This window comes from Pyricularia oryzae, chromosome 3, assembly GCF_000002495.2.
Source record: "Pyricularia oryzae 70-15 chromosome 3, whole genome shotgun sequence".
Classification (NCBI taxonomy): Eukaryota; Fungi; Ascomycota; class Sordariomycetes; order Magnaporthales; family Pyriculariaceae; genus Pyricularia; species Pyricularia oryzae.
This window is the reverse complement of record NC_017849.1, coordinates 4,414,934-4,436,617: the sequence shown is the minus strand read 5'-3', so window position 1 is coordinate 4,436,617 and position 21,684 is coordinate 4,414,934. Positions and strand designations below refer to the sequence as shown.

Sequence of the window (21,684 nt, the reverse complement as noted above, 5' to 3'; positions counted from 1 at the left end):
TGGGGCAACTCAGCTTTTGCACGGATGCCGGTAGTTGTGAACGAACCAAGTCGTTTTCCTCCCCACGTTTGAAGTGTGCATAGGTAGGTAGGGTATGTATTGTTCACAAAGGCCATCACAGCACTTCAGAAAGGGAATTCGAATGGATCTGGTCCAATTTGAACATCAAAGTGTAACCAAACTCTATGAGATACGCTCACCTCTAACTATCCGGGACGGCCATCAAAATATCCATGATCGCGCCTCAAGACAGCAAGACAGAATCCTGTTACTGCAACCGGTCAAAAATCACATAGTCTCAGGGCAGTAGCTAGGCCTGTGATTTAGCCAGCACCCCAAGAACATAACTCCCGATCACGCAACAGTGACGTGCGAGGCTTGGTCTCAACCGTGTCTCTTGCAGACAACCTGACCACTTCCGAGGGTTCCAAACCCATCCTCGGCCTCCTCGGCCCACTTGCGCCAGGCTATACCGGACTCCTCGACAAACTCTTCGGTCAAGCCTGCAGCCTTGCACACCTCTGGGTTCTTTCGTAGGGCCTCAGAGGTAACGAACCCAGTGTGCATCGTGCGGGCCAAGAACCTGCGCTCCTCGAGTGTCGAGTGGGCGACGGCGCCGATGCTGGCCTGGATGTTTTCCCGCTTGAACCCGGCCTTGAGCGCATTCGATACCAGCTTACGGCCTATGTACGGATCATTTCCGTTGATGAGTAGTAGCTTGGTGAAAATCTCGCCGTGCTTTTTAAAGATTGGGTCGTCGGGATACATGACGCTTAGTCCCACGTCGAGCTCGCGGCAGCACACCAAGCCGCCGTCGGGCTTGGCCATGTCGTGCAGCTCCTTCATCAGCCTGGGTGGATCTCGAACGTGCTCGTGGACCTGATGGGTGTGGACAAGGTCGAAGCCGTGCTTGAAGAGAGTGGACGCCTCGGGCGAGAGGTTGTCAAAGCTCTTTGAACCATCTGAGACGACTGGGTATTTGGTCACGGACTTGATGTCGAGAGCGCTTCCTACTACAAGCTCAATGTTCTTCACCCCAGCGTTTTTGATGTTCTCGCGGGCAATCTCGAGAGCATCCGGCATGTCCAGCCCAACAATGGTTGCTTGAGGGTACTGTACGACGAGAACATGTCAGTCTTGCCGCTACAGACAAGTACCAAGATAGTATCTCGATTTCAATACTCACAAGTTTGGCTATGCTGATGGTGATGCTGGCTGGCCCAAGACCCACGTCGAGCATGGCAAAGTTGGGAGGCAACGACTTCAGCACTTCACGAAGGTATGGTACCGTATTGTCCAAAGTGCGTTGCTATAGATGTGTCAATCTCGAGCTTGAGCTGGCTAGTTGTCTCCTGACGGTGGCTGCATGAACAAACCTCAAATATGTGCGCAAGCTCTGGAATTTCTCGTCCCAAATAACTGTCGGTCGCCCGATAGTCAGCTTTGGCGGCGATAACGGCTGGCATTGCGAAGTTATGTTGACTAGATTTTGAGTAATATAAAGTGTCAAGATAGGCTCATGTTCTGCAGAGTCAAGGACCCAACAAGATTGGGGAGGGGCAATGGCCAAAATATATAGGCGATATTCGTCTGAACATGGTGTTTGTCGCATTCAAGTCCTCTATAATACAGAGGTTCCTTTTCAAGCCAAGCTCTCACCAACAGTTATGTTTTCGTATACTGCCCAGACTGCTCACAACTCTGCTGGGAGGTTCGGGACGGCTACAGCCAGTGGGTCCGGTGCCGAACCGACAAGCAAGATTGCCCTAGGACGACTGGGTTTCACAAGACTCCGGATAGACTTTCGGAACTCGCCCTGCAATGTGCACTCCTAGGTAGCTATAGTTCAGTCTAGAACTACTAGAACTAGTCTAGTTGAAAGAAACAGAAAGCGATATCGTCAACCACCCTTGATGATTACTACTTTGAGGAAACTTCTGAAAGCCCGAGAGCCTCGGTTTAATCTTATTGTCGGGTATAGGCAGTAAGATTGTTGGTAATCTGGCTAGGTCCGGTCAAAGTTCAGACTGTCGTGAGGGGCATTTAGAGTGTGCTGTTGGATGGATCACCCTTGCGGGGAGGCTGACTTTGCTGGGCAGGATCCTGTCTTGACCTGAGCTTGATGTCAACTTCGGCAAAAGACACCGCCGTCGGCATGGTAGTAGCGGTATACCCCGCAGTTTCAATTAGTAAACGTAGGTAAGTAAGTCTACGTGGGTAGAGAATGAGGGCCATGGAGGGATGTTGTTGGAGGATGTGCCGGTTGTCTACTTTGGTATTTAGTTTGCGAAGTTACAAGCTCCGGAAATAAACCCTGGGAATACCGTTACCACGTACTCCGCACAAACCCAACTTGTCAGAATTCCATCAATGTCAGTCAAGCATTCGACCCCAAACAGGTGGGGCGGTCACATCAAGACCCACTCCACACACATTGGTCAACTACCTCCACACGCGCGAATTACGCGCGCCACTTTAATCATGACGCGTTCTAATACACCAACCCTCCGTACCATCATGAACTTGATCCGCCCTCACCAGAGATATTCTCGCGGGAATCTGTCATAAAACGCCCATGGCAGCATATTTACAGGGAAAATCCCGAATATCTGCGACTTGACGCGTTGGCTCATCGGAGAAGTAATCTTCACGGGCCAATTCCCCAGATTTTGATCACCCCAACTCGCCAAAAAAACGCACGCACCACGCGTCGGCGGCTTTCCACCACCTCCCCCGGAAGAGGACGATGGATATGTTCCACAACTTCCGGGAAACGTTTTTCGGCACACCACGGTCCCGCGTACCGGCACCCATGGATATGAACATGGGTAAAGTCCCGGCCACTGCGCCGCAACGCAAGCGCAAGGCCAACGACGACCTGCATGTTACCACCTCGAGCCAGCAGACCAAGCGGGGCTACGGTAGGGCATCACGCCGCCTGTACGACGCCTCAAAGTCGTCGCCGCTCAGCGCTGTCTCTGCCGAGAGCTCGCGGTTGAGCTTTGTTAGTCGCTCTCAAGTGACAGGTACGCGATTGCCCATCACGTTACGCTGAGTATATACACACACGGTCGTATCATTAACGGCTTGGGACGTGTATCAGTTACGGTGCCAGAGTCACCGCACAAACCTACTATCGAGTCCGCAGCCGACGGTAGTATTGTCGTCGCGAACGACTTGCATTATGCGCAAGACGAAGAAGACGCAGACGAGGCAGACGGCAATGTCGACGAACCCGTCGAGGCCAATGACGTCAGCATGCCCCCGCGCGCCGTCAGTGTCGAGCTCCTAAGTAGCCCGTCGCGCTCGAATCGTGCAAGCGGGCTCCCAAAACGCGGATCTGCCAGACTTCCATCGCCGGAAATCCTCGAGCCCAAACGTGCCCGAAAGTCTGCGACTGAGGAGCCCGAGCAGAGTCGTCAAGACCAGAATGCGCAATCCGAGGCGGAAGATTGCGAGGATGATAACGAAGACAAGTCTGTCCGGCACGAGTCTGAGCCCGCCGTTCCAGCCCGCACACTTGAACACGATGGCAAGGGCGCAGAAGGAGACAACGGTTTAGACGCAAATGACGAGGAATTGGGTAGGGATGAGCCACTCGATGCAACCGCGCCCTCTCCCACAAAAGCCACGCCGCCCAGACCAGAATCGACTCGAAGCGACAACCAGGAGGAGTTCCCCGAAATGCCTGACGACGGCATCGTTCTCCTGCAGCCCGACTCGGAAGCGATGCCGATAGTCCTGTACGACGACGTGAGCAACGAAAGGTACACCATCAAAGCCATCCTCAAGCATCGACCCAACAAGCACATTAAGCACTCGTTCGAGCTTCAGATAAGCTGGGTTGGCTACAAGGAGCCATCGTGGGAGCCCGAGCGGAGCATCCAGGCCCAGGCACCCGAGCTCCTCTACAAGTACTGGAGCGACCTCGGCGGGCGGCCCGAGACGGGTGCCTTTAGGGTCTTTATGATACTGAGGCACTGGACGGATCCCGAGGCGGCCAAAGGGAGACGAGGTCGCCCAAGTAAGAAAAAGCAGGCGGAGACGGAGACGCAGGCGCCTACCGCGGCCGGCTCCATCACCGGCAGGATCAAGACCAAGACCAAGTACGAGGTGCAGTGGGAAGGTTACCCAAACGAGAAGCAGTGCAACTCGGTCGAGACCGACATGCGGTTGTCAAAGATAGCGCCTGAAGAGTTGGCTGTCTACTGGGAGCATTTCGAGTCCCAATCAAAGGTTGAAAATACAGAGTAGCGGCCTAGGGGCTGTATTGAATTGTCTGGCAATTGTCTTGTTTTCGGGGAATGGCGATCGGGTTCGAATTAAGTGCTTAATGGGCTGTCAAGATACGAGTATTTCGGAAATGGTGACGGGGCATTGGCGTGAGGGCGTTGACTTGTTCGAATTGTAACAAAATTTAGCTTTGGTTTGTACGATGCTTGATATCGGGAACAGTGCCCCTGTTTACGACTCGGTAATATTACCAAAAAAATAAGTACCTACCTACTTGTATTCTTCTGATGAGTATTTTTGAATGCACCCATACAGGCGTATAGTCATACTGTCGGAATGATGTTTACGCATATGGGTTTCCACAATCTGATATCAGTGCCCGTGTAAGTGGAGACTAGCGTGAGGCTAATGTTGATATGTTGGGCTTGTAGACTCGGGATGGTTGGCAACCAAGCCACCAAGTTGCCAGATATATAGGCAGAAAAGATGGACCAAGATCAAGGCCATGGCGGAGAGCTCCAATAAGTTGATCCGCTGGAATTTATCAAAGAGTATAATACAACAAAGTAAATCTCAATGCACCGCGGTTCTTATACAAAGTATTCCCAGATTCACCCGCGACTATTACTCGCTCAAATCAACAAGTAACAAAAAAAAACAACATCTGAACTGGCCTCAAGTCAAACAAAGAGAAATTAAATGCCTTCCAATGCCAAAAAGCCCCTCGAGGGATTCGGGTGCAAATGCAGAACAGAAAATCCAGATGCAGCAGAGGGATCGAGGCGCCAGGAACGCACGGAAAAAAAAGTGTCAAATTTGAGATGTATACGCTAGGTGGTAACAGTGATAAAAGAATGAAAATAAAAAAAAGTACATATGAAAGAAAGAAAGGGAAAAAAAAGAAGAGAAAAAAGATATTGGTATATACTACTACCGGTCGAGGCCGCCTTCCCCTGCAGACGTACATCGAGGCTCCCCCGATTTTCTTTTTCACCACCCAGGCATTTCGTAAATACTTTGCTTCTTCCCTGGGGGCGGATTTGGATCTTCGCTCTCCGGCGTCGGCGGCAGTGGCCTCTTGTCCAGCCCGAGACCGACCCCAAACTGCGCCGTTGGACTTGGCCTGCCCATGACGGGGGATTCGTTCGGCGTCCCCAGGCGTGGCGTCCTGTAAGGGTCCATGCCGTCCTTGGCTTCCGCGGCGGCCCAGTAGCGAGCATGGCCCGCGCCGCGATCCATCTCGGCCGTATCGTACCTCGTCAGCGTTTGCCACTTTGCTACATCTCCCGCCTGCGACCCGGGCGGAGGACCCTGGTAGTAGTAGTCGCTTTGACTGCTCACAGCCGAGACCTGGCTCGTCTGATCCCTCCGCGTCATCCGTCGCACGAGAAGCATAACCACTATCGAAGCCAGGGCAGCACCTCCGAGCCCGGCGCCCACGCCTACAGCAATCAGGCCATTGCGGTCGAGGGGTCCATTCGAGTTGGCGGCAGCTGGTCCAGGGACCGGTGCGCCTGTGCTGGTCGCGCGGGCCGAGTCGAGGCCGGATGTGGGCGCCGGTGCTGTCTGAAGAGTCGTGGGTGTAGGTACGGGTGGGATGTAAGTCTGGATGGCGAGAGCATTGCCAGGAGTGGCAGCGGCGAGTCTGAACACGGCGGACTGGGTCGCACAGCATCTTGTCTTCTCGGCGGCCGATTCGCAACAGTAGTTTGCCGGGTTTCCATAGCCTTGAGCATCGCACTCCCACATCTGAACGCCGTTTAACCTGAAATCGAAAGCTGAGCTATTCCTCGGTGTATCCTGGTCTGAAAATGGGCAGACGGATCCCGTCAGCAAATTATCCCCAAGCAAGCAATGGCCATTTGGACCACGCTTGAAGGCTCACACAGGACATACTCAGCTGGCAGTGTTGTGGGCATATTGGTGATTGCCATGTCGGATCTGTACATGTTCCCCTGGCGTATGCCACCCCTGTTTCGTTTGTAGTCTTTTCGTCTTTGCATAGTCCGTTCGACAGGCATGCAGCTACTGAGCCGCAGCACATGCTGACCTGTGCCTTAAGGTCGCATGGTACATCGGCCGCTTGTTTACCGCCAGGGAAAAAGCATAGGTTGGCTGCTTGGGTGACTGGTGCGACCACCAGCAGAAAGATGGATAAAGCCCGCCGGCAGAGCATATTGACGATGTGATTGTTGAGATGACTCGATAGAAAAGGAAGGAAAGGACCAGGACAGAGTTGAAAAGAGGTCCTTTGATGAAGAAACAAAAGAAGGGAGGATCTCTTCACGCGAAAGCACAGCCACTACCAAAACGCATGTTTGTAGAAAGTAGAGACGAGGCTGACTGTCCAAAAACGGGAGGAGAACCACTTCGCTGGGGGACTATGGGAGGCAACACGAAGAAGAAAAAAAAGGAATGATCTATACATGGAAAACTAATATGGCTGCGGACGAAAAATAAGGTAGGCGGGAGGGAAACTGAGCAGGGTGTTGGAGCATTCACGTCCCAGAGGACAAGGGTGTTCTTTGCTTGGACCCAGAGAGCATGGAATGTCCAAAAGCCCGCAGGAGGCTATCTTGATTGGCCCGTGTTTTGGGCTTCAAGCAGTACTACCTTAAAAAAAAAAGTCTCCAAGACCTTGTAGGCCATACCCTTGGAGCACGGCAAGCGCAAGCCCCAGCAAGTTGAAGTGGTTCCCCATCGTCGTGGTGTGGTCAAAGTGATTATGATGGTTGAATTGCCAGATATGGGTGGCCACTCGCATGAACACCATGACTCGCTCTGGTGGCACCCAAGGCTTCCCTTAGCCAAGTGCCTTCAGATCCGTTTCACTACGTCTCCGGTTGGGCAAGAGTCGAAATCTTGGAAAGTTTTGAGGGGATAATGAATCATAAAAGTATAGCCATCTAGTTCGAGGCGACACATAGTTTAAGGATTAAGATCGACGACTGACTGCAATAACGACCATCGAGAACTCGGCTTTTGGCCTCCATCGTAAAGGCTTCGTAGAAATACCGAGTAAATGTGGCTATGGCTGTCGTTCGACTCGATTCGCGAGAACCACAAGGCTGCGGCCTGTCAAGTACCCCAAAGGGCAAGTCGACACGGGACGGTTGGAGACGCCCCCATCCCCACAATCCGGGTTACCTGGAATAGATCAGTAAGCAGACGGGTTGTGCGATTGTGGCTTGAACGGGCATAATAAATGCGCATCATTATCAGATTGGATGAACATGGCAAGAAATAACGTGAACTCTCCCGGTTTTATCAACACTTGCACGTTAATAAGTAGCAACGTATCTCTCACTTGGTTCCTGGCGTTGATTTTGACAGCATGACGGGATGACAGGATGACAGGAGACACATTCATTTACCACGTACGCAGGGCAAAGTCAAAACTCAACCAACCAACCTTGCTCTTTGGCAGTCATTCCGATGAGAATCACGACTCGGCTTGAAACCTTAGCAGCTGTTGATGAAGGCGCCGGTCGCAAGTTCAGGATAACCGAGTCTCTAGTCGGACAGGAGATCCTGGTCGGATGGCATCACATAACCCTGTGGTCGAAAAGTCCAGTCTGTCCGTGCATACTTGACTGGAACTGGAGCAGCCATGAGTCGCGTCGGCTGGGGCCGAGCTGGGGCCGAGACAGAATTTGCCGTACCATATTCTGATGCGACTCTGGGCAGGACCCTGCGTGGTACCATTCATCAAAGATTTTAACTCATGGATGCGCGCTGTTGGGCTGACCAGTGAGTTGTATTAAGTTTTGATGCGTCCCAAGTACATGCCGCGCTGGTTGCCAACTTGGACTCGATCAGAACCCATTGAAAATCTTGACATGGTAGGAGCCTGAATGGCTGGCCACTTTGCCATACCAAGCTCCATCCTAGGACTGACCACTGCTGCTGTTATTGTACTATAAGTGTACATGTTGATTGTCTTCTGGTTCGATGACAAAAAAAAAAAAAAAAAAAAAAAAAAGAAGACCGGAGAAAACTATCGTTGCCTACCGGGTACAGTGTCGTGGGTACTGCACACCACTGGCTGAAACGCTATATACCCACCTAGGTATCCTCCGCCGACAATGCTTGTTTTCTGTCTGCGAGCTGGAAACGAACAATAAGATCTACCGCCAACATGCAATTTTGACAAAAAGTTTGATATGCGAAAATCGCATCCGGACGAGTGGGCTTGCGGAAATGTGGGCGGCCAAGGCGAGGCGATTCTCCGTACCGTACCAGCTTTCTGTAACTTGGCGGGAGAGGAGTGGTCGGGTCGCCGATGTGATGTCCTGGGGTGAAAAGCGATCGTTAAGCAATTGATGCCAAGACACCATCTTCAGGGTAGAAGGTAGTGGGGATCTAGAAGTGTTCAATCAGTTAATCCCCTTTGGGCAAAAACCAAACGAAAAAGAATAACGTGTACCTGTCGATCGGTATGCCATGGAGCAGGCGAGATTAGACCGTGGAAAAAGTGATGGATTTCCAGCTAAACTGTTGAATAAAGTGACATCTTCAGCACTTGAAACATCAAATTACGCTCTGCCTCACGATCCTTTATTCCCAAAATTGCACATGCAAAACTATGACAAAGATGATGCGGGGAAAAAGAATGCCATCCAAGCACTAAGGGTTATCTAACATGGAAAGGTAAAGATGGTCGAACGTTCATACTGCCATTTTTGGATGGATGTCTACATTGTGGCGTTTGCTCATCCCGTAATACATTTTGGATTTCTTGAGTGGCACATCCGGCCTGCCTTGCTGCCATGCCTTCCTCCAAGAAGGTTAAGGGTCGTGGCATCATTTCTCGCCTCATCCATGCAGCTTGGCCCAAGTAGGTAAGAACCTACGTAGGTGGTAGGCAGCCACCTACCTAGATAACTAACGTATCTGTAGGCAGGTAGGTACCACCCAAGCTAGGTAGGAAGGTATTGTTTCATTTGCTTCTCAAATCTCGTGACGCTATCAATGGCATCCATCTATTCGGTCTTTCGCGCTTTAAATCATCCACTATATTCGTAGTCGTTCAAAACCCGATAACCCGATGACATCAGCTTTGAGACAACCAAACTAAACCCACATCTCCGCCCTAAAAAAAGAAAATGATTGCCCTCCGTGTGTTCAGTTCATTCCACCTTATCGGGATCAAACGGGTTTCACCGTTTCTCTACTATTTACAACCTATGCTACATTGGTGAAGATCTACCGACAGATCTACCTTGAAAAAAATTCCATAGAAGATTCCAAAGTGTCCAGCTGGATCAACGCCAAGTCGCAACCGAACAAAATCAATCAATCAATCGATCATGGCTTGGACGGGAATAAAGCCGCACTTTGCATAATCCCCCGCTGACGGTTTTGATTATTTCATAGCAAGGAGGGCTTGGGTAAGGTTCCCAGGATGCTATTTCCGGTACTGGCTCGGCATCCCAGCAAGCAGGGGTAATGATGGGGGCCACCGCCTGCGGCCGTATCCGCTGCCCTGTCGCCCACTAAAGCTGACCACCTCCGGCATTCAGAATTGCAAGTTTGCTGCTATTTTGGATCTGCCAACTCCAGGGAGACCACCGACCCCCTTTTTCCTCCGAGAATCTCGGGTAATTGGTCGGCACATTGGGTTCAGTTTTCGTACGGCACAGCCCACCCCCTTACGGGCAACACGTGCGCCCGCCTCGCCTTTGAACAGAATCGAATCTACCGCTCACTTTCGCGCGTTGGTGATATTCTGGTGTTTGGTGAAAAAAAAAAAAAAAAAAAAAAAAAACCGCCAGGGAAAGCCCCGAACCCCGCCTTTCTTACTCCGTCCCCGCTGCGGTGAAGGCGCCATGCCCAACCGCCACACGCCATCTCCGTTGCCCTCGCCCACGCGCGATCGCCCTGCAGTAGGAGGACGGAGACGCTCAATCTCTCCGTCCCATGTGGGGTCAGGGTCACGACCAGAAGGAGGGGGTAGCCGGTCTCCCTCGCCTGTCCAGGAGCGATCATCCCGGTACGGTGTTCGTAATGATGGCTTTCGTGATGGGTCGCCGTCGCAGCCCCGGAGCCGTAGCCGACCCGCCACTAGCAGGCGCTCCCGCTCTAGGTCTCTGTCAAGCTCTCGTTCAAGGTCGCGATCGCGTGATCGAGCCGGTGCAAAACCACGATCCAGCCGTCCTGGTATTGACAGTGGCAGGTCAAGGCGTCGCAGGTCCCGGTCGCGCTCACGTTCAAGATCCTCATCCAGATCGGACTCGAGGTCGAGGTCGCAGCTGAGGCGGGACTGCGAGGATGCAAAGAGCAAGGCTCGCCACGAGGGCAAGAAGGAAGCTGCCGTGAAAACTTCGGCCATGTTCCTGGGAGCTATTGCTGTCACAACTTTGGCAGTTCACAAATTCTGGCCCAAGGGGTTCCCATATGGTGACAAAGAAGAATGTAAGGCTTGTTATTATTCTTTCTTTTTTATTCAGCCCCAATAGTGTTACAGTCGGTCTGGCCCAACAAACCTGACATTGATTATGCTCAGGGGAAACACGGGAAATTCCCAAGCATGTTCAGAAATCAAAGGAAGATCTGTTCGAAAAACGGGAGGAAGTGCACCAAAAAATCGAGGACATGACGCACGGGCGGCGGCCCATGCTCGAGGGTCGGCCCGGACGGTCCGGTTCCACGGCATCAGTTGGCTCTAGCAATGGCCGGCGCTATGCAGAATATGATCGCGAGCGAATTTATTATGAAGACCGCCAGGGCAGAAGATTCTTGCCGGTAGCCCGGGAACGGGAAGAAAGACCTGGATTCGAACAGGAGACCATCTGGGTTGACCGGGAAGGTTATCGCGTAGACCCTCCGCCCCGGCATGAAAGGGTATATCGACGCCAGGAGACACACTACAGGGGTGATGACGCTCCTTATGGCGATACAAAAGCACGGCTAGTCAGTCGTTCAAGAGAGGAAGCAGAAGTCCACCAACCACCCGCCCGAAACAGCAGGCCCATGCTTGAGGATGTCAGTCAACGCCCGCGGGATATTCCATGGGAAAATGATGAGAGACGAATGCTCCAAGACACTTCCTCTCGATCTTCTATGAAATACGCAGAACCCGGCGATCTTGGTCCACCTCGATATGAGAAAGTCACTGCTCGCCAAGAGCGCATGGTCGTGAATGAGCGAGCTTTTTCTCCCCCCGGTGAGTGGGATAGAGACACGGAAATCGGGAGGGACCGACGGTTGCATGAGAGCACCAAAGAAAGACATCACATCGCTGAGAATGACCGACTCTCGTTACATGATCTGGAGCGAAATCATGAACAAACCCAAGATCCGCCGTTAAGAGAGATCACTACAGAGCGCCGAGAAATTGTTCGTGGGCGTGATCCATCGCTTGGTCGTAGTTATGAGAGACCACGAGATCATGACCGAATCCAAGATCCACCGTCAAAAGAAATTATCACGGAACGTCGAGAAATTGTTCGTGGACGTGATCGTTCGCTTGATCATGATTACGAGAGACCGAGGGATCATGACCGAATCCAAGACCCTCCGTCAAGAGAGATCATTACGGAGCGACGAGAGGTTGTTCGTGGACGTGATCCATCACCTGATCGTGACTATGATAGACCGCGAGATCGGACACCAAAACGCAAGGTTATCGAAACTCAAGAGATAATTCGAGAGAAAGCAACCTCGCCCCCTCTGGAATATCATAGAGAATCAGAGCGAGCACGGGAACTCGATTTTGAGCCGAATATAATTACAGTAGAACGACACGAGAAAATTCGCCAACGCGACATTTCTCCTCGGGGCCACAAGCCCGTCAAAGACCGACCCAAAGAAACTATCGTCGAGGAACATGAGATTGTCCGGGGACGAGCTCCCTCTCCTGCACGAGGTTATGAAGACGAGCGAGAGTACAACATGACAATGAAGAAGGTCACTAGAGAGCGACGTGAGGAAATACGAGACCGGAGCCCATCGCCAGACTATGAGTATGAGCGAACCCGTGAACAGCCTCGTGAGTTCCGGGAAGAGCGCAGGGTGATTCGTGAGAGAGGAATTTCCCCGCCTCGGGAGTGGGACAGGCCGCGAGAAAGACGATCAAACCACGAAGCGGTAGGTCCCATCGAGGTCGACTTTTTGGACCTCCCAGTACGTACGCGTCGGAATGGCGCGTCGCCCATGCCACACTCGAGAAGGGGTGACAGGGAGCGAATGAGGGACGAAGACCTTGCTTACTACTGAAGACGTTTCAGTCGCAATCTTTCATCCCAAGTGGATCGATGGCGCACATGGCTATGGATGTGATTGTTAATGGTCCAAGGATATAAATTATGCATACAGATTTAACATAAATATAGAATAGACATTGATAAATGCGTACGTTCCTTCTCATAAACATAAAAGCACAGTTTGGATGAACAACAACTTTAGACATGGACATACTTGACTTGACATTTTGTAGGAATAAATAGCTATAATGTTTCATGACATCCTTGATTTCGTAATATATGTGTCCCAGGTCAATTCTACTGTCAGACATTGTGGCTAATGTCACGTTAAATGCAAAGTCTCGAACGAACTGTGAATCCCAAAAGAAGGTTGTTCCTAAACATGTTTCCTGCACCAAACTCCGATGCTAGACTTAGTAGTATTATGAAGCCAACTCATCCTCGGAACAGTCGCTGCTCGCGCCCACCACACTTTTCCTTAGTTTGTTCCTCCCTTTGTTCACTACCGGCTGGGGTGCCGGATCGCTTTCGTCACAGGATGATCCCAGTCCTGCAATCTCACCGGCCGTGCTTCTTTCATCTGCCTCGATGATGGCTGGTATCGGCACCAGATCCGCACAGCCCCTAGGCGCGGTGGCCTTGACGAAATATGGGTTTATGTCCGCTTTGAACCACTTCTCGGCACGGGTAGTGCTCCTCTGGCCGCCCTCCATGGCCGAATACGCTGCGCGGGTGGTGCGCATCCGCTTCTTTGGACCGGCGCCGCCCTGGCTCATAAGGTTGCTCAGCTTCATGCGGTGTTGTTGGAGATGGTTGTCGAAAGCAACGATCCCTCTGACGAACGGTGCAACATCAAGTGTGATGATCTTCATCGTCCGATCCCATACTGACGGATCGAGATGGGAAGAGGGCCCGGCTGCTGCCGCCTCTTCCGAGACAGCTATCGGGTCAAAGGCAATGGCGAAATCGAGCCGGTTTACAGCAGGGGCCGCCAATGATGGCCCGTTAAGATGGTTCCGGATTGCGGGGATGGCTTGATCTTCTTCCAGTGGAGCGAGTCCATCTTGACCCGAAGACAATTCTTGATTTGTGCGTGTCTGGCGGAGCTCCTGTTTGCCCATCGCCTTCAGACAAACTGAGATCGCAGTGTCCAAGGCATCATAACTTGTAACTGGCGTCGCTTCAATGAGTATCCGGCCAAGCGTAAAGTCTTCTCTGGCCTTAGCTGGAAGCGGTGGAAGGGTTGCATCGATTGAGAGCTTTCGATAGTCGGTTAGTGAGCGGTCTGAACGGAAGGGGAATAACAAAGATACTCACCTCTTTAGACGATATTGTCTCCATCGCAGAGCTCAAGTCAGCAATGCTCATGACGTCTGTGAAACTGTCATATGCCTCGAGAGCCGCCAGTCGTTCAGCACAAGACCTGTCCCCAGAGCCACTGCAATTCTCAGCCCACAACTGCATGGCTTGAGAATCCTGCCACAGGCCTATGTCAAGACCAAAGTGATCCCAAGCATGTTTCATCAGGGCCTCCTCGCCATGGCATCCTTCCTGAGCCCCTTTTTCAGGCGTTCTATTCAGCCAGCCCATTCCTTCCTGATAGGTGTCTTCACTGACAACGCGCACAATATCCCCGGCTTCGTCCTGGTCAACCCCCTTAGGCCATCTCAGGTAGAACCAATCAAAACCACCCCTGCGATCGCCAACACCGATTTGGCACCAATAGTTCAGATCGGCAATTGACGCACGCATGTCATGGCCTCGCGATACATATAACGATTCGACAGCACCTCTTCGGAGGGCGTGCCCTTCATGTGCCGCCATTATCAAAAGTCGATCGACAGTAACGTCAATAGGGGGTGGGTTGAAGCGGAAGATACCGTGAAGATCAAGTGACTGAAGAGGAACGAGAGACTCATCATTGCAAGTCATGATGAAGGGTCGTTTGGATTGGGCCATAAGTCCCATTACCGTTGTCCAAAAATTCTTGTCTTCTTCGTAAAGGATGTCAACCTCCTCCAGCAAAATCAGTGACTGTTTCTGAATCTTGGATGGCGCCTTTTTAATCTCTGATTGCTTCGTAGGAGCTGCCGGGTTTGGTGCTGGTTGTGGCTTTGGCGTCGGTTTCGCTTTGGTGTTCGTCTTAAAAAATGAGCCCATGGTTGCTTGCTTTCCAGACTGCACCTCATTCGCAACACTGTCGTCAATAGGCACACAAGCGTCCTCATCGCCAGGGGTGATTGCGCTTGCTTGATGGTGCTGCACAAGATGATTCCTGGTCATATCCCCGATCTTCTCAAGTATATCTTTGCCATTGCGACGGCTGCCAGGGCTGATCTCGAATACTTCGAAGCCAAGTTCTTTGGCAACCGCATAAACGGCTGCGGTCTTTCCACATCCATGTGGACCACTGATGACAACCGCGTTCTTCAGTCGTGGCATTTCCTTGCCAGCCTTGGATGAAGCGCCGTTGCTTGACCTAATGACAGTTCTCCTTGAAAAGCCTCCGGTGACTGGCAGAGATGATTCGGTTTCCGGCTCGGATAGTTCGTTCAGTTCGTTGTCGTCCTCGTCGCTGGAGACGATGAAATTATCAACCTTTCTCCGTTTCCGTTTCTTTTGCCCCGCATCTATTCCTTTGAGGCCCCCTTTCCCTCGTCCAGGCGCAGCATCAGCGCCAGTGTCAACAGACTGGACTTGAAGAGCCACAAGCCACTCTTTGAGCAGGGTGGTTTCTCTCTCTGCCTGGAGAACGTCGGAAACAGAAGCAGGGGCGTACTTTTGTGCCCAAGCCTGTGACTCGCATTGTGATCGATCGTGTGCTGCAAGGCTAGAGCTGATAGACTCAAAGAATCTAACAGTGCCAAGGTTGAACTCAAGTGTTTTGAGTTGGCTCCTTATCCTTTCTTGCAGTTTTCGCCCACTCTCGCAATGTTTCTGAGGAAGTCGGAGCTCACGAGGAGCTGGCGTGAACCTGTCAGTATCCACATTTCTGAGCTCCTCAACCACTGCAGGTATCCGAAGTTGATCAGTAAGCCGCGTTATAATCGACTCATCCAGATTTATCAGTGTGGCGTTTCCTTTGGATTTTCTACAAGAGCGATATAAGGCCGGCTGTTCTTGTTTGCAAGCCATCTCATCTTCGCCTATGCGGACAGCCCCTTTCCAAGGCCACGGAGGAAGACATGCACCAGGTATTTTAAGGCCTAGATGCCTCGTTCCAAACTGGATTTGACCTTTGCCCATGGCCTGTGCAGCATCTATTGGTTGGGCACGTGGTCTTTTTGGGGAACAAGGAGTTGAGGAGAAGACCTTATGTGTTGTTGAATCCGTAGTTGTCTTCTCTATGGCCTGTTTCTCGGAGGTTGCACTCGTCTTTTGTGTCTTGGCAAGAAAGAAAGGATGAGTCTTTTTGTTGGTTGTAGCTTGCTTTTGGATTTTGGCATCGACCTGAGGGAGGTTTGTTGCTGGTAAATCCCATGCTGTTGCAGGTAGCACAGAACCATCGTGGCGCTGCGCCTTAAGAATCTCTTCGATCCTATTGCCAATCCTCAGACGCGCCTGTTCGTCCGTGCCATATTTGACTGATACCACCAACGTCAGTTTCTTCGCAATCCGCGTGCCGCGAGCTTTCGTGGGCTTCAAGTTTGGTGATGACTTGACGGGTGTTTCTTTAGGGTTCGGGGGAGAGCCAAGAGTTCCTGACTTGGCGTTGAAATTCAACATCTTCTTGGGCTTGACTCCTGCATCTGCATTTGCATCCGTGGGTACAGTCACGACTGCAGTTGTCGCTTCGTTGTGGGGTACCTCGTTGCAAGATGGAGGAAGAACTGGTGGCAGAGATCTACGGATGTTGTCGGCAGTTTCTCGTAGGGTATGATCATTTGTTGTGCTGGTATCAAGTGGTCCCTGGACATCCTGGGAAGAGACTGAAGCATCGTCTCTGGTAGTATCGGTGGGTTGTTGTACTTTTCTTGGTCTTCCCCGTCTCTTCTTGCCTGTGGTTCCCTCAGTGGCCTCCGATTTTCGCTTCTGCCTCTTGGGCTCGCTATATTGGGGGTCTGATTGATCGCCTTCCCTGCTCAAAGCCAATTCTGGCCCAGCGGCAGCATAGGGTACTGGACTGCTGCCAAGAGCAGCTTGCAGCTCGCCATGCTGCTCTTCGTTTAGGGGTTGTGGGCGCGGTGTAGTAAAAAAAGGATGTACTCTGCCGTCATTTCCAGCTGCGGAGGCTCCCATAGTCGGTATATTATCGGGGAGTCGCTGAAGAAGAACGGACATGCCTGTGGAAGATTGAAGGGTCGCTTGTTCCTGTGTGCTGTATACCGTAGGCCGTAATCGTCTAACAAAGGAAGGAGCTCCGGGTCCGATTAAGCCAGGCTGGTGGTGGCATGTGTGAGAAAAATATTATTAAGGAAAAGCAGTGTTTGGTAGCAGAGAAGCCCAGAATCCATCCACAGATTCTCGAGACAAGAGTTCAAATTGTGTATAAACCTCGAGAAAAGTACATGGCTGGTGAAGCCTTGATTGACTAGCAAATGTGCCGTCACTTGGCACGCGTTCAGCGCGTCGTGAAGTACGTGAGGCGCGACTTGATTAATGGGACTGCGGGGCTGATAAGGGAGCCCAGTATTTAAAGAGTGGAGCGCTGGAGCTGGGCTGCTTGGCTTGGGTGTTCCATGTCTTAGTCAGCCCCCTCCAATCGATAAGACAAATTGCCCCACTCCCCAGCAGCAATTCGTCGGACGAGATTTTTTTTTTTCTGAGGCAGGCTGGCGCATCGCGTGAAGGTCGAGTTCTCAAGACCAAAGGTCCCTCAGTAGCAGGAGTTTTTCGCCGGCTTTGAAGTGATTGGAGTGCAGTGCGCGAGCCTAGCTGCGATGGCATCGCAATTCAGGATACAAAAGCCATATGAGCTTACTGCACTACCTAAAACCCTAGACCAAAGTGAAGATACCTACGTGGTTGGCGATGTCTTCGGTCAGTCTGCTGGTGTGAGCTCCAAAAAGCGCAAGCGGTCAGAGCTTGCCGTCGGGATCAATGGCGAGGCATTGAATCTGTACAATGTCAGTTTTTCGAAAGCTTAACTTACGCTTGGCTAAGTAGTATTTACTAAACCTTCTGAGATTACCAGGTCGCGTCATCCCGGTTGATTACTTCTTATCCAGTCCCACCATCGTCTTCTTTCACCTGCCCGCCAGTTTCTTTGAGGCTGAAGAACTCAGATGGCGGCATCACGAGATATACTTACTCCTCAACCCTTGAACCGAGACCGAAAGTAACGCTCTACCGAGATGCGCTGGGTGCCTCTGGCGTCAACGCATCAACGACTGTCTCCCAGCCTCTTCCTCGATCGCAACGGGTGATGTACCTGGCTGCGACACAATCCACCAGCACAGCCGCCTACTCGGATCTTCTGGCTGTGACGCGGACGGGAGATGTCTTGTGTCTTGATGGAGAATCACTGAAGCAAAAGTGGCAATCCTCTGCCGGGATCCTCAAGCAGGATACAGCTCTGCCTGCATCCGCCAACTTTCGGATCGACTTTGCGCAAGCTGCCAGCGCGGCAGACATTGTACAAGGTATTTTTGGAGGCGATCAGGAGCAGCTAGGGCTGTTCTTACCGAAAGCCAAAGACCAAACAATCAACGCCGACATCCTGGTGCTCCTCTCCTGTGCGGAAGTCGACGGCAAGGAATTAAGGCATATCCACATTGTAGCCACTACAAAAGCTGCTGATGGAAGCCCAGCAAATGGCCAGGGACTTGCCCAAATCCGTGTTCTGCCCTTTCCTTCGCGGCCTTCAAAGGAAGATGGCATCTCAACCTACCGCCTGGACGCTGCCTCGGGCTCCCTGATGGAACTTTTTGTCGACACTGTCACTGCATACGATATTTCGTCTGCAATCCCTCGCGTTGACAGCAAGCTCCACGTGTCCAAGGCGACCTCATTTCTTCGACTGTCCAAAACCTCTGTCCTTGCTGCAACCTCGTCGGAACTGGCTGTGTACAACCCGCTATACAGATCTTTGCAGGCGTCGCTCCCGGTTGAGGCCGCTGAAAAGCAAGAATCGACAATGAAACTTGTTGCATACTTTGCTCGATTGGAAATGGCAGTTGCCGTGCGCGGAACCTCTTTAGTCGCCGTGCAGCTTGAGGCCCCGAAGGGCAGGAGCAAGAAACGGAGAGCTGAAGGGCTCCTGATTGACTCCATTGGACGGGGTGTTACTGCACCAATCACCAAAACCAACAAGCGAGGCGGCAACTTTGACCCTTTGAGCTTCTCAACGCAAACTCCCCCATCCCTAGAGAGCATCTACGGACTCGGTTCTTGGATTGATGACGCCAAATTGGCTGAAGAAAACATCAAGGCTGGTGATTACGCCGAGTTCGAGAAGTTTATGGCGTTCTCTTTCCAGGTTCACTGCGATGACGGGCTTGAACACGACGGGACACAGGATGAGAACACGGCAATGGATGTGGATGAGACATCCTCGACCAGCGTCGCTGCAACCGGAGCCGGCCCCCGGAGGTCCACCAGAGGCGATGGACGAGTTTGCTGGGTCTTCAAGGATCGGGAACTACCGCAGTGGCGTTTCCCACAACAACTAGAGCCGGTTGATAGGCGCATGGTCATATACGCCATCCAAAGAGCATTCAACGTCGCGAGTGTCACTGCATCTACTCTGCTCGGCTGGCAGCTGCGGTGCCGTCTTCCTTGGAGTGGGACAATACAGTACTTGGCATTAGCTGGTCATCTCACCACAGCAAACCTGCAGACAGCACTCGAAATAGACAACACAGATCTCAGCGGTTCGGAGGATATCTTGGCAGAACAGCTACCCCAGGTACTTTCCGAGATCGACCCGACGCTGGATCTGTTGCTCGTATGGTTAGCAGCTACCAAGCTGGGCCCCGTGGAGATTCTATCTGCCGTCAAGATCATCATGCGCAGCCTGGAGCTCATCCAAGATCCACAGCAAATGACCAGGAATTTGCTCACCGGATCAGGCGCAAACGGCACCGAAAATGGTAACCAAGAGAATGGCCAGATAGGCATGGAGCTTGACTTGCTCGAGGAGGAGCTTCACCTGACAGAGCATTACCTGGGAGACGACTCAAGCACTCGTGCGGAGGGCCTTAGTATCGCATTTGGCAAGCTGGGTACCTGTCCCGCCGTGGCCAACGTCCGTGCAATCCGCCAAATCTTCAAGCCGGAGGAGACGCTTTCTCTGATCTACCTCCTTCGTATGGAGCTGAACAGGGATGGTTGGACCAGTCGATACCTGGATGGAGCTAGGCTGAAGGAAGAGGATGATTTGGACGCTGTCCCGGATAGCAGCATACGGCTGATTGCCGACCTGCTCTGCCAATGCATCGACTCTGTGGGACCCGGTGGTTGGCTCATCAATGACATGTTATCGCTAGCAGCTGGGTCGGATGATCAGCCGGATTCAGCCGACTTTCTCAACTCGATGAAACTAGAAGTCAGTGCCGCGCTCGAGGGTGTCGAGGAGGCGGTCTATCTGCGGGGTGTGCTGGCAGAGGTTGTGAAGTATAGCTCATCACTATCTAAGGGTATTACTCCTGGTGGCCAGGCAGCAACGAATGGACCTGTCGAAGGACACACAAACACCACCACGGCAATGCTTCCCTTGGGTTCAAAGGCTACAAGGAATGCGGTATCCAAAAAGAAGGTTGTGTCGGGCGGAGAGGTCAAGACCAGAACTCCAAGAGAGGTTGGGCATTTGACCAGCAAGAAGGTTGCCGATTACACTTTTGAGAGGATCTTGGTTTAACTCGTTATATGCCAAGAAGTTTCAGCATGTAGCAAATACAACATTTCAACCACTTAGTCGTAGCTCTAGAGCCTTCAGTTTTGGGTTTACTGGTACGGTCTTGCTGTGCAGAAATGTCTGCACGGTGTGTTCTGGCTATCACGACATTGTCCTCAAGAGAATCAAGTCTTTCTGGTTGATTGAAAGTGATAAGCCCCCACTAGACTAGTTCTAGTTCTAGATGCAACCTGGATATACTACTCCGTAGACTGTTCATTAATAATTCACAATGCTGATTGCCTGCAACACGACATGCAGCCTTGCCGAGGCAATGTGTCCATGTGTTATTCGTCCTGACCGGCCGCAGTTGCACTGCATCCAATCTTTGCATACACTTATCATGGTAGTATTTACACTAAACGCCCAGAAGCAACTTAAACTTGCATATTCAGGTAGCGCAAGACCAACGCCCAGGACTGCATTTGGCTGCCCGGGAGCCGCAATCTGATGCAAGATTGTCCAGTGATGAGCCGGTAAACGGGCACCAGCTGAGCTATGGAGAGGCTATGCAGTCGAGATCAGAACTAGTCACGAGGAATCGGGCGACTTTGATTCGCTGCATGGGGTTTTTTTTCTTTTTCGTTCCCGGTCAGAGGAATGTGTTCAGCTTGGCGATCGGAAAGGTAAGACGCCTTTACCGCATTTTGCGTGGCTGCCTGGTGGGGTATACAAAGAGGAAGCTCCCGTGCATGGCCTCGCAGGTCTCGGTCGATGGATTGATTTGACGAGAGGCGAACAAAATAAAAGAAGACAAAACGAATTCGGCACAACTAGGAGCCGCGAAAGAGTCAGAGAGCGCCGTCTGAAAGGCCGGCGCAAAGGTCCGGCAGCGTGGGTCGGGCTAAGTGTAGTCACTGGCATGTTTCCACTTTGATATATTGACATGAGTTTTTATTGTACAGTGCATATTAATTATATGTTTGAAAGAATATCATTTGCATAGTATTTCTATATTTTACTTTTCGACCTTGTATGCCGCGGCAGTCGAGTTACTTTAGCCAGTAGCAGATTGCGAGCGTCTCGGTCGACAAAAGGGAGGCTGTGGAGAAAAATAGCTGCGCCCAGTCCACAAAATACGATCGGGCTGCCCTGCATTGCATTGAACTATGGAGTCTTCTTGCAGCCAACGTGCATTGAATGCAAACAACGGGCCTAGACAGGTCTTTTGGGATATTGCTGGGTGCGTTCTGTCAGGAGTCGGGTAAGCGGGTTTACCACGGAAGCTTTGCCACAATCCCGATGGCCATGAATCATTGTGTTGACTTTGTGGTGAATACTTTATGGTTGGGACTGTCTGTCACCGCGGTTTGCGTCACAGCTCTTTGGCTTTTTCGGGTTTAACCATTCGGAGTATTTTGATTGAATGGACTGGCTAGCAAGAATTTCAAAAAGAAACCCCAAGATAAGGTT

At 51.6% G+C, this 21,684-nt stretch overlaps 6 protein-coding genes across 7 annotated transcripts; 3 read left to right on the top strand and 3 right to left on the bottom strand.

The window, feature by feature from the left end:
• Positions 1 to 95: 95 nt before the first annotated feature.
• MGG_05053 (methyltransferase) lies at positions 96 to 2,312 on the bottom strand. Its single transcript, XM_003712517.1, has 3 exons — positions 1,377 to 2,312; positions 1,187 to 1,309; positions 96 to 1,113 (listed from the first exon to the last, which is right to left on the bottom strand). The coding sequence occupies exons 1-3, from the start codon at positions 1,464 to 1,466 to the stop codon at positions 385 to 387; spliced, it is 942 nt and encodes a 313-aa protein (XP_003712565.1). The 5' UTR covers positions 1,467 to 2,312; the 3' UTR covers positions 96 to 384.
• Positions 2,313 to 2,497: 185 nt separating this feature from the next.
• MGG_05052 (uncharacterized protein) lies at positions 2,498 to 4,559 on the top strand. Its single transcript, XM_003712516.1, has 2 exons — positions 2,498 to 3,026; positions 3,104 to 4,559. Exons 1-2 carry the CDS (start codon positions 2,747 to 2,749, stop codon positions 4,252 to 4,254), a joined length of 1,431 nt encoding a protein of 476 aa, XP_003712564.1. The 5' UTR covers positions 2,498 to 2,746; the 3' UTR covers positions 4,255 to 4,559.
• A 610-nt stretch (positions 4,560 to 5,169) lies between these two features.
• MGG_05051 (uncharacterized protein) lies at positions 5,170 to 6,563 on the bottom strand. Its single transcript, XM_003712515.1, has 2 exons — positions 6,130 to 6,563; positions 5,170 to 6,038 (listed from the first exon to the last, which is right to left on the bottom strand). The coding sequence occupies exons 1-2, from the start codon at positions 6,407 to 6,409 to the stop codon at positions 5,224 to 5,226; spliced, it is 1,095 nt and encodes a 364-aa protein (XP_003712563.1). The 5' UTR covers positions 6,410 to 6,563; the 3' UTR covers positions 5,170 to 5,223.
• A 2,742-nt stretch (positions 6,564 to 9,305) lies between these two features.
• On the top strand, positions 9,306 to 12,624 carry MGG_16852 (the record flags this gene model as incomplete). 2 transcript variants are annotated; one of them, XM_003712514.1, is made up of 4 exons in its annotated part: positions 9,339 to 9,351; positions 9,610 to 9,833; positions 10,008 to 10,647; positions 10,739 to 12,624. In XM_003712514.1, 4 exons carry the CDS (start codon positions 9,339 to 9,341, stop codon positions 12,448 to 12,450), a joined length of 2,589 nt encoding a protein of 862 aa, XP_003712562.1. In that variant the 3' UTR covers positions 12,451 to 12,624. The 2 variants fall into 2 exon arrangements, with proteins under 2 accessions (XP_003712561.1, XP_003712562.1); XM_003712513.1 differs by having other exon boundaries at positions 9,306 to 9,623; positions 9,756 to 10,647.
• MGG_05049 (uncharacterized protein) lies at positions 12,624 to 17,011 on the bottom strand. Its single transcript, XM_003712512.1, has 2 exons — positions 13,755 to 17,011; positions 12,624 to 13,696 (listed from the first exon to the last, which is right to left on the bottom strand). The coding sequence occupies exons 1-2, from the start codon at positions 16,716 to 16,718 to the stop codon at positions 12,860 to 12,862; spliced, it is 3,801 nt and encodes a 1,266-aa protein (XP_003712560.1). The 5' UTR covers positions 16,719 to 17,011; the 3' UTR covers positions 12,624 to 12,859.
• A 202-nt stretch (positions 17,012 to 17,213) lies between these two features.
• On the top strand, positions 17,214 to 20,497 carry MGG_05048 (uncharacterized protein). The gene is made up of 2 exons (XM_003712511.1): positions 17,214 to 17,503; positions 17,572 to 20,497. Exons 1-2 carry the CDS (start codon positions 17,318 to 17,320, stop codon positions 20,233 to 20,235), a joined length of 2,850 nt encoding a protein of 949 aa, XP_003712559.1. The 5' UTR covers positions 17,214 to 17,317; the 3' UTR covers positions 20,236 to 20,497.
• The last annotated feature ends 1,187 nt before the right edge of the window (positions 20,498 to 21,684 follow it).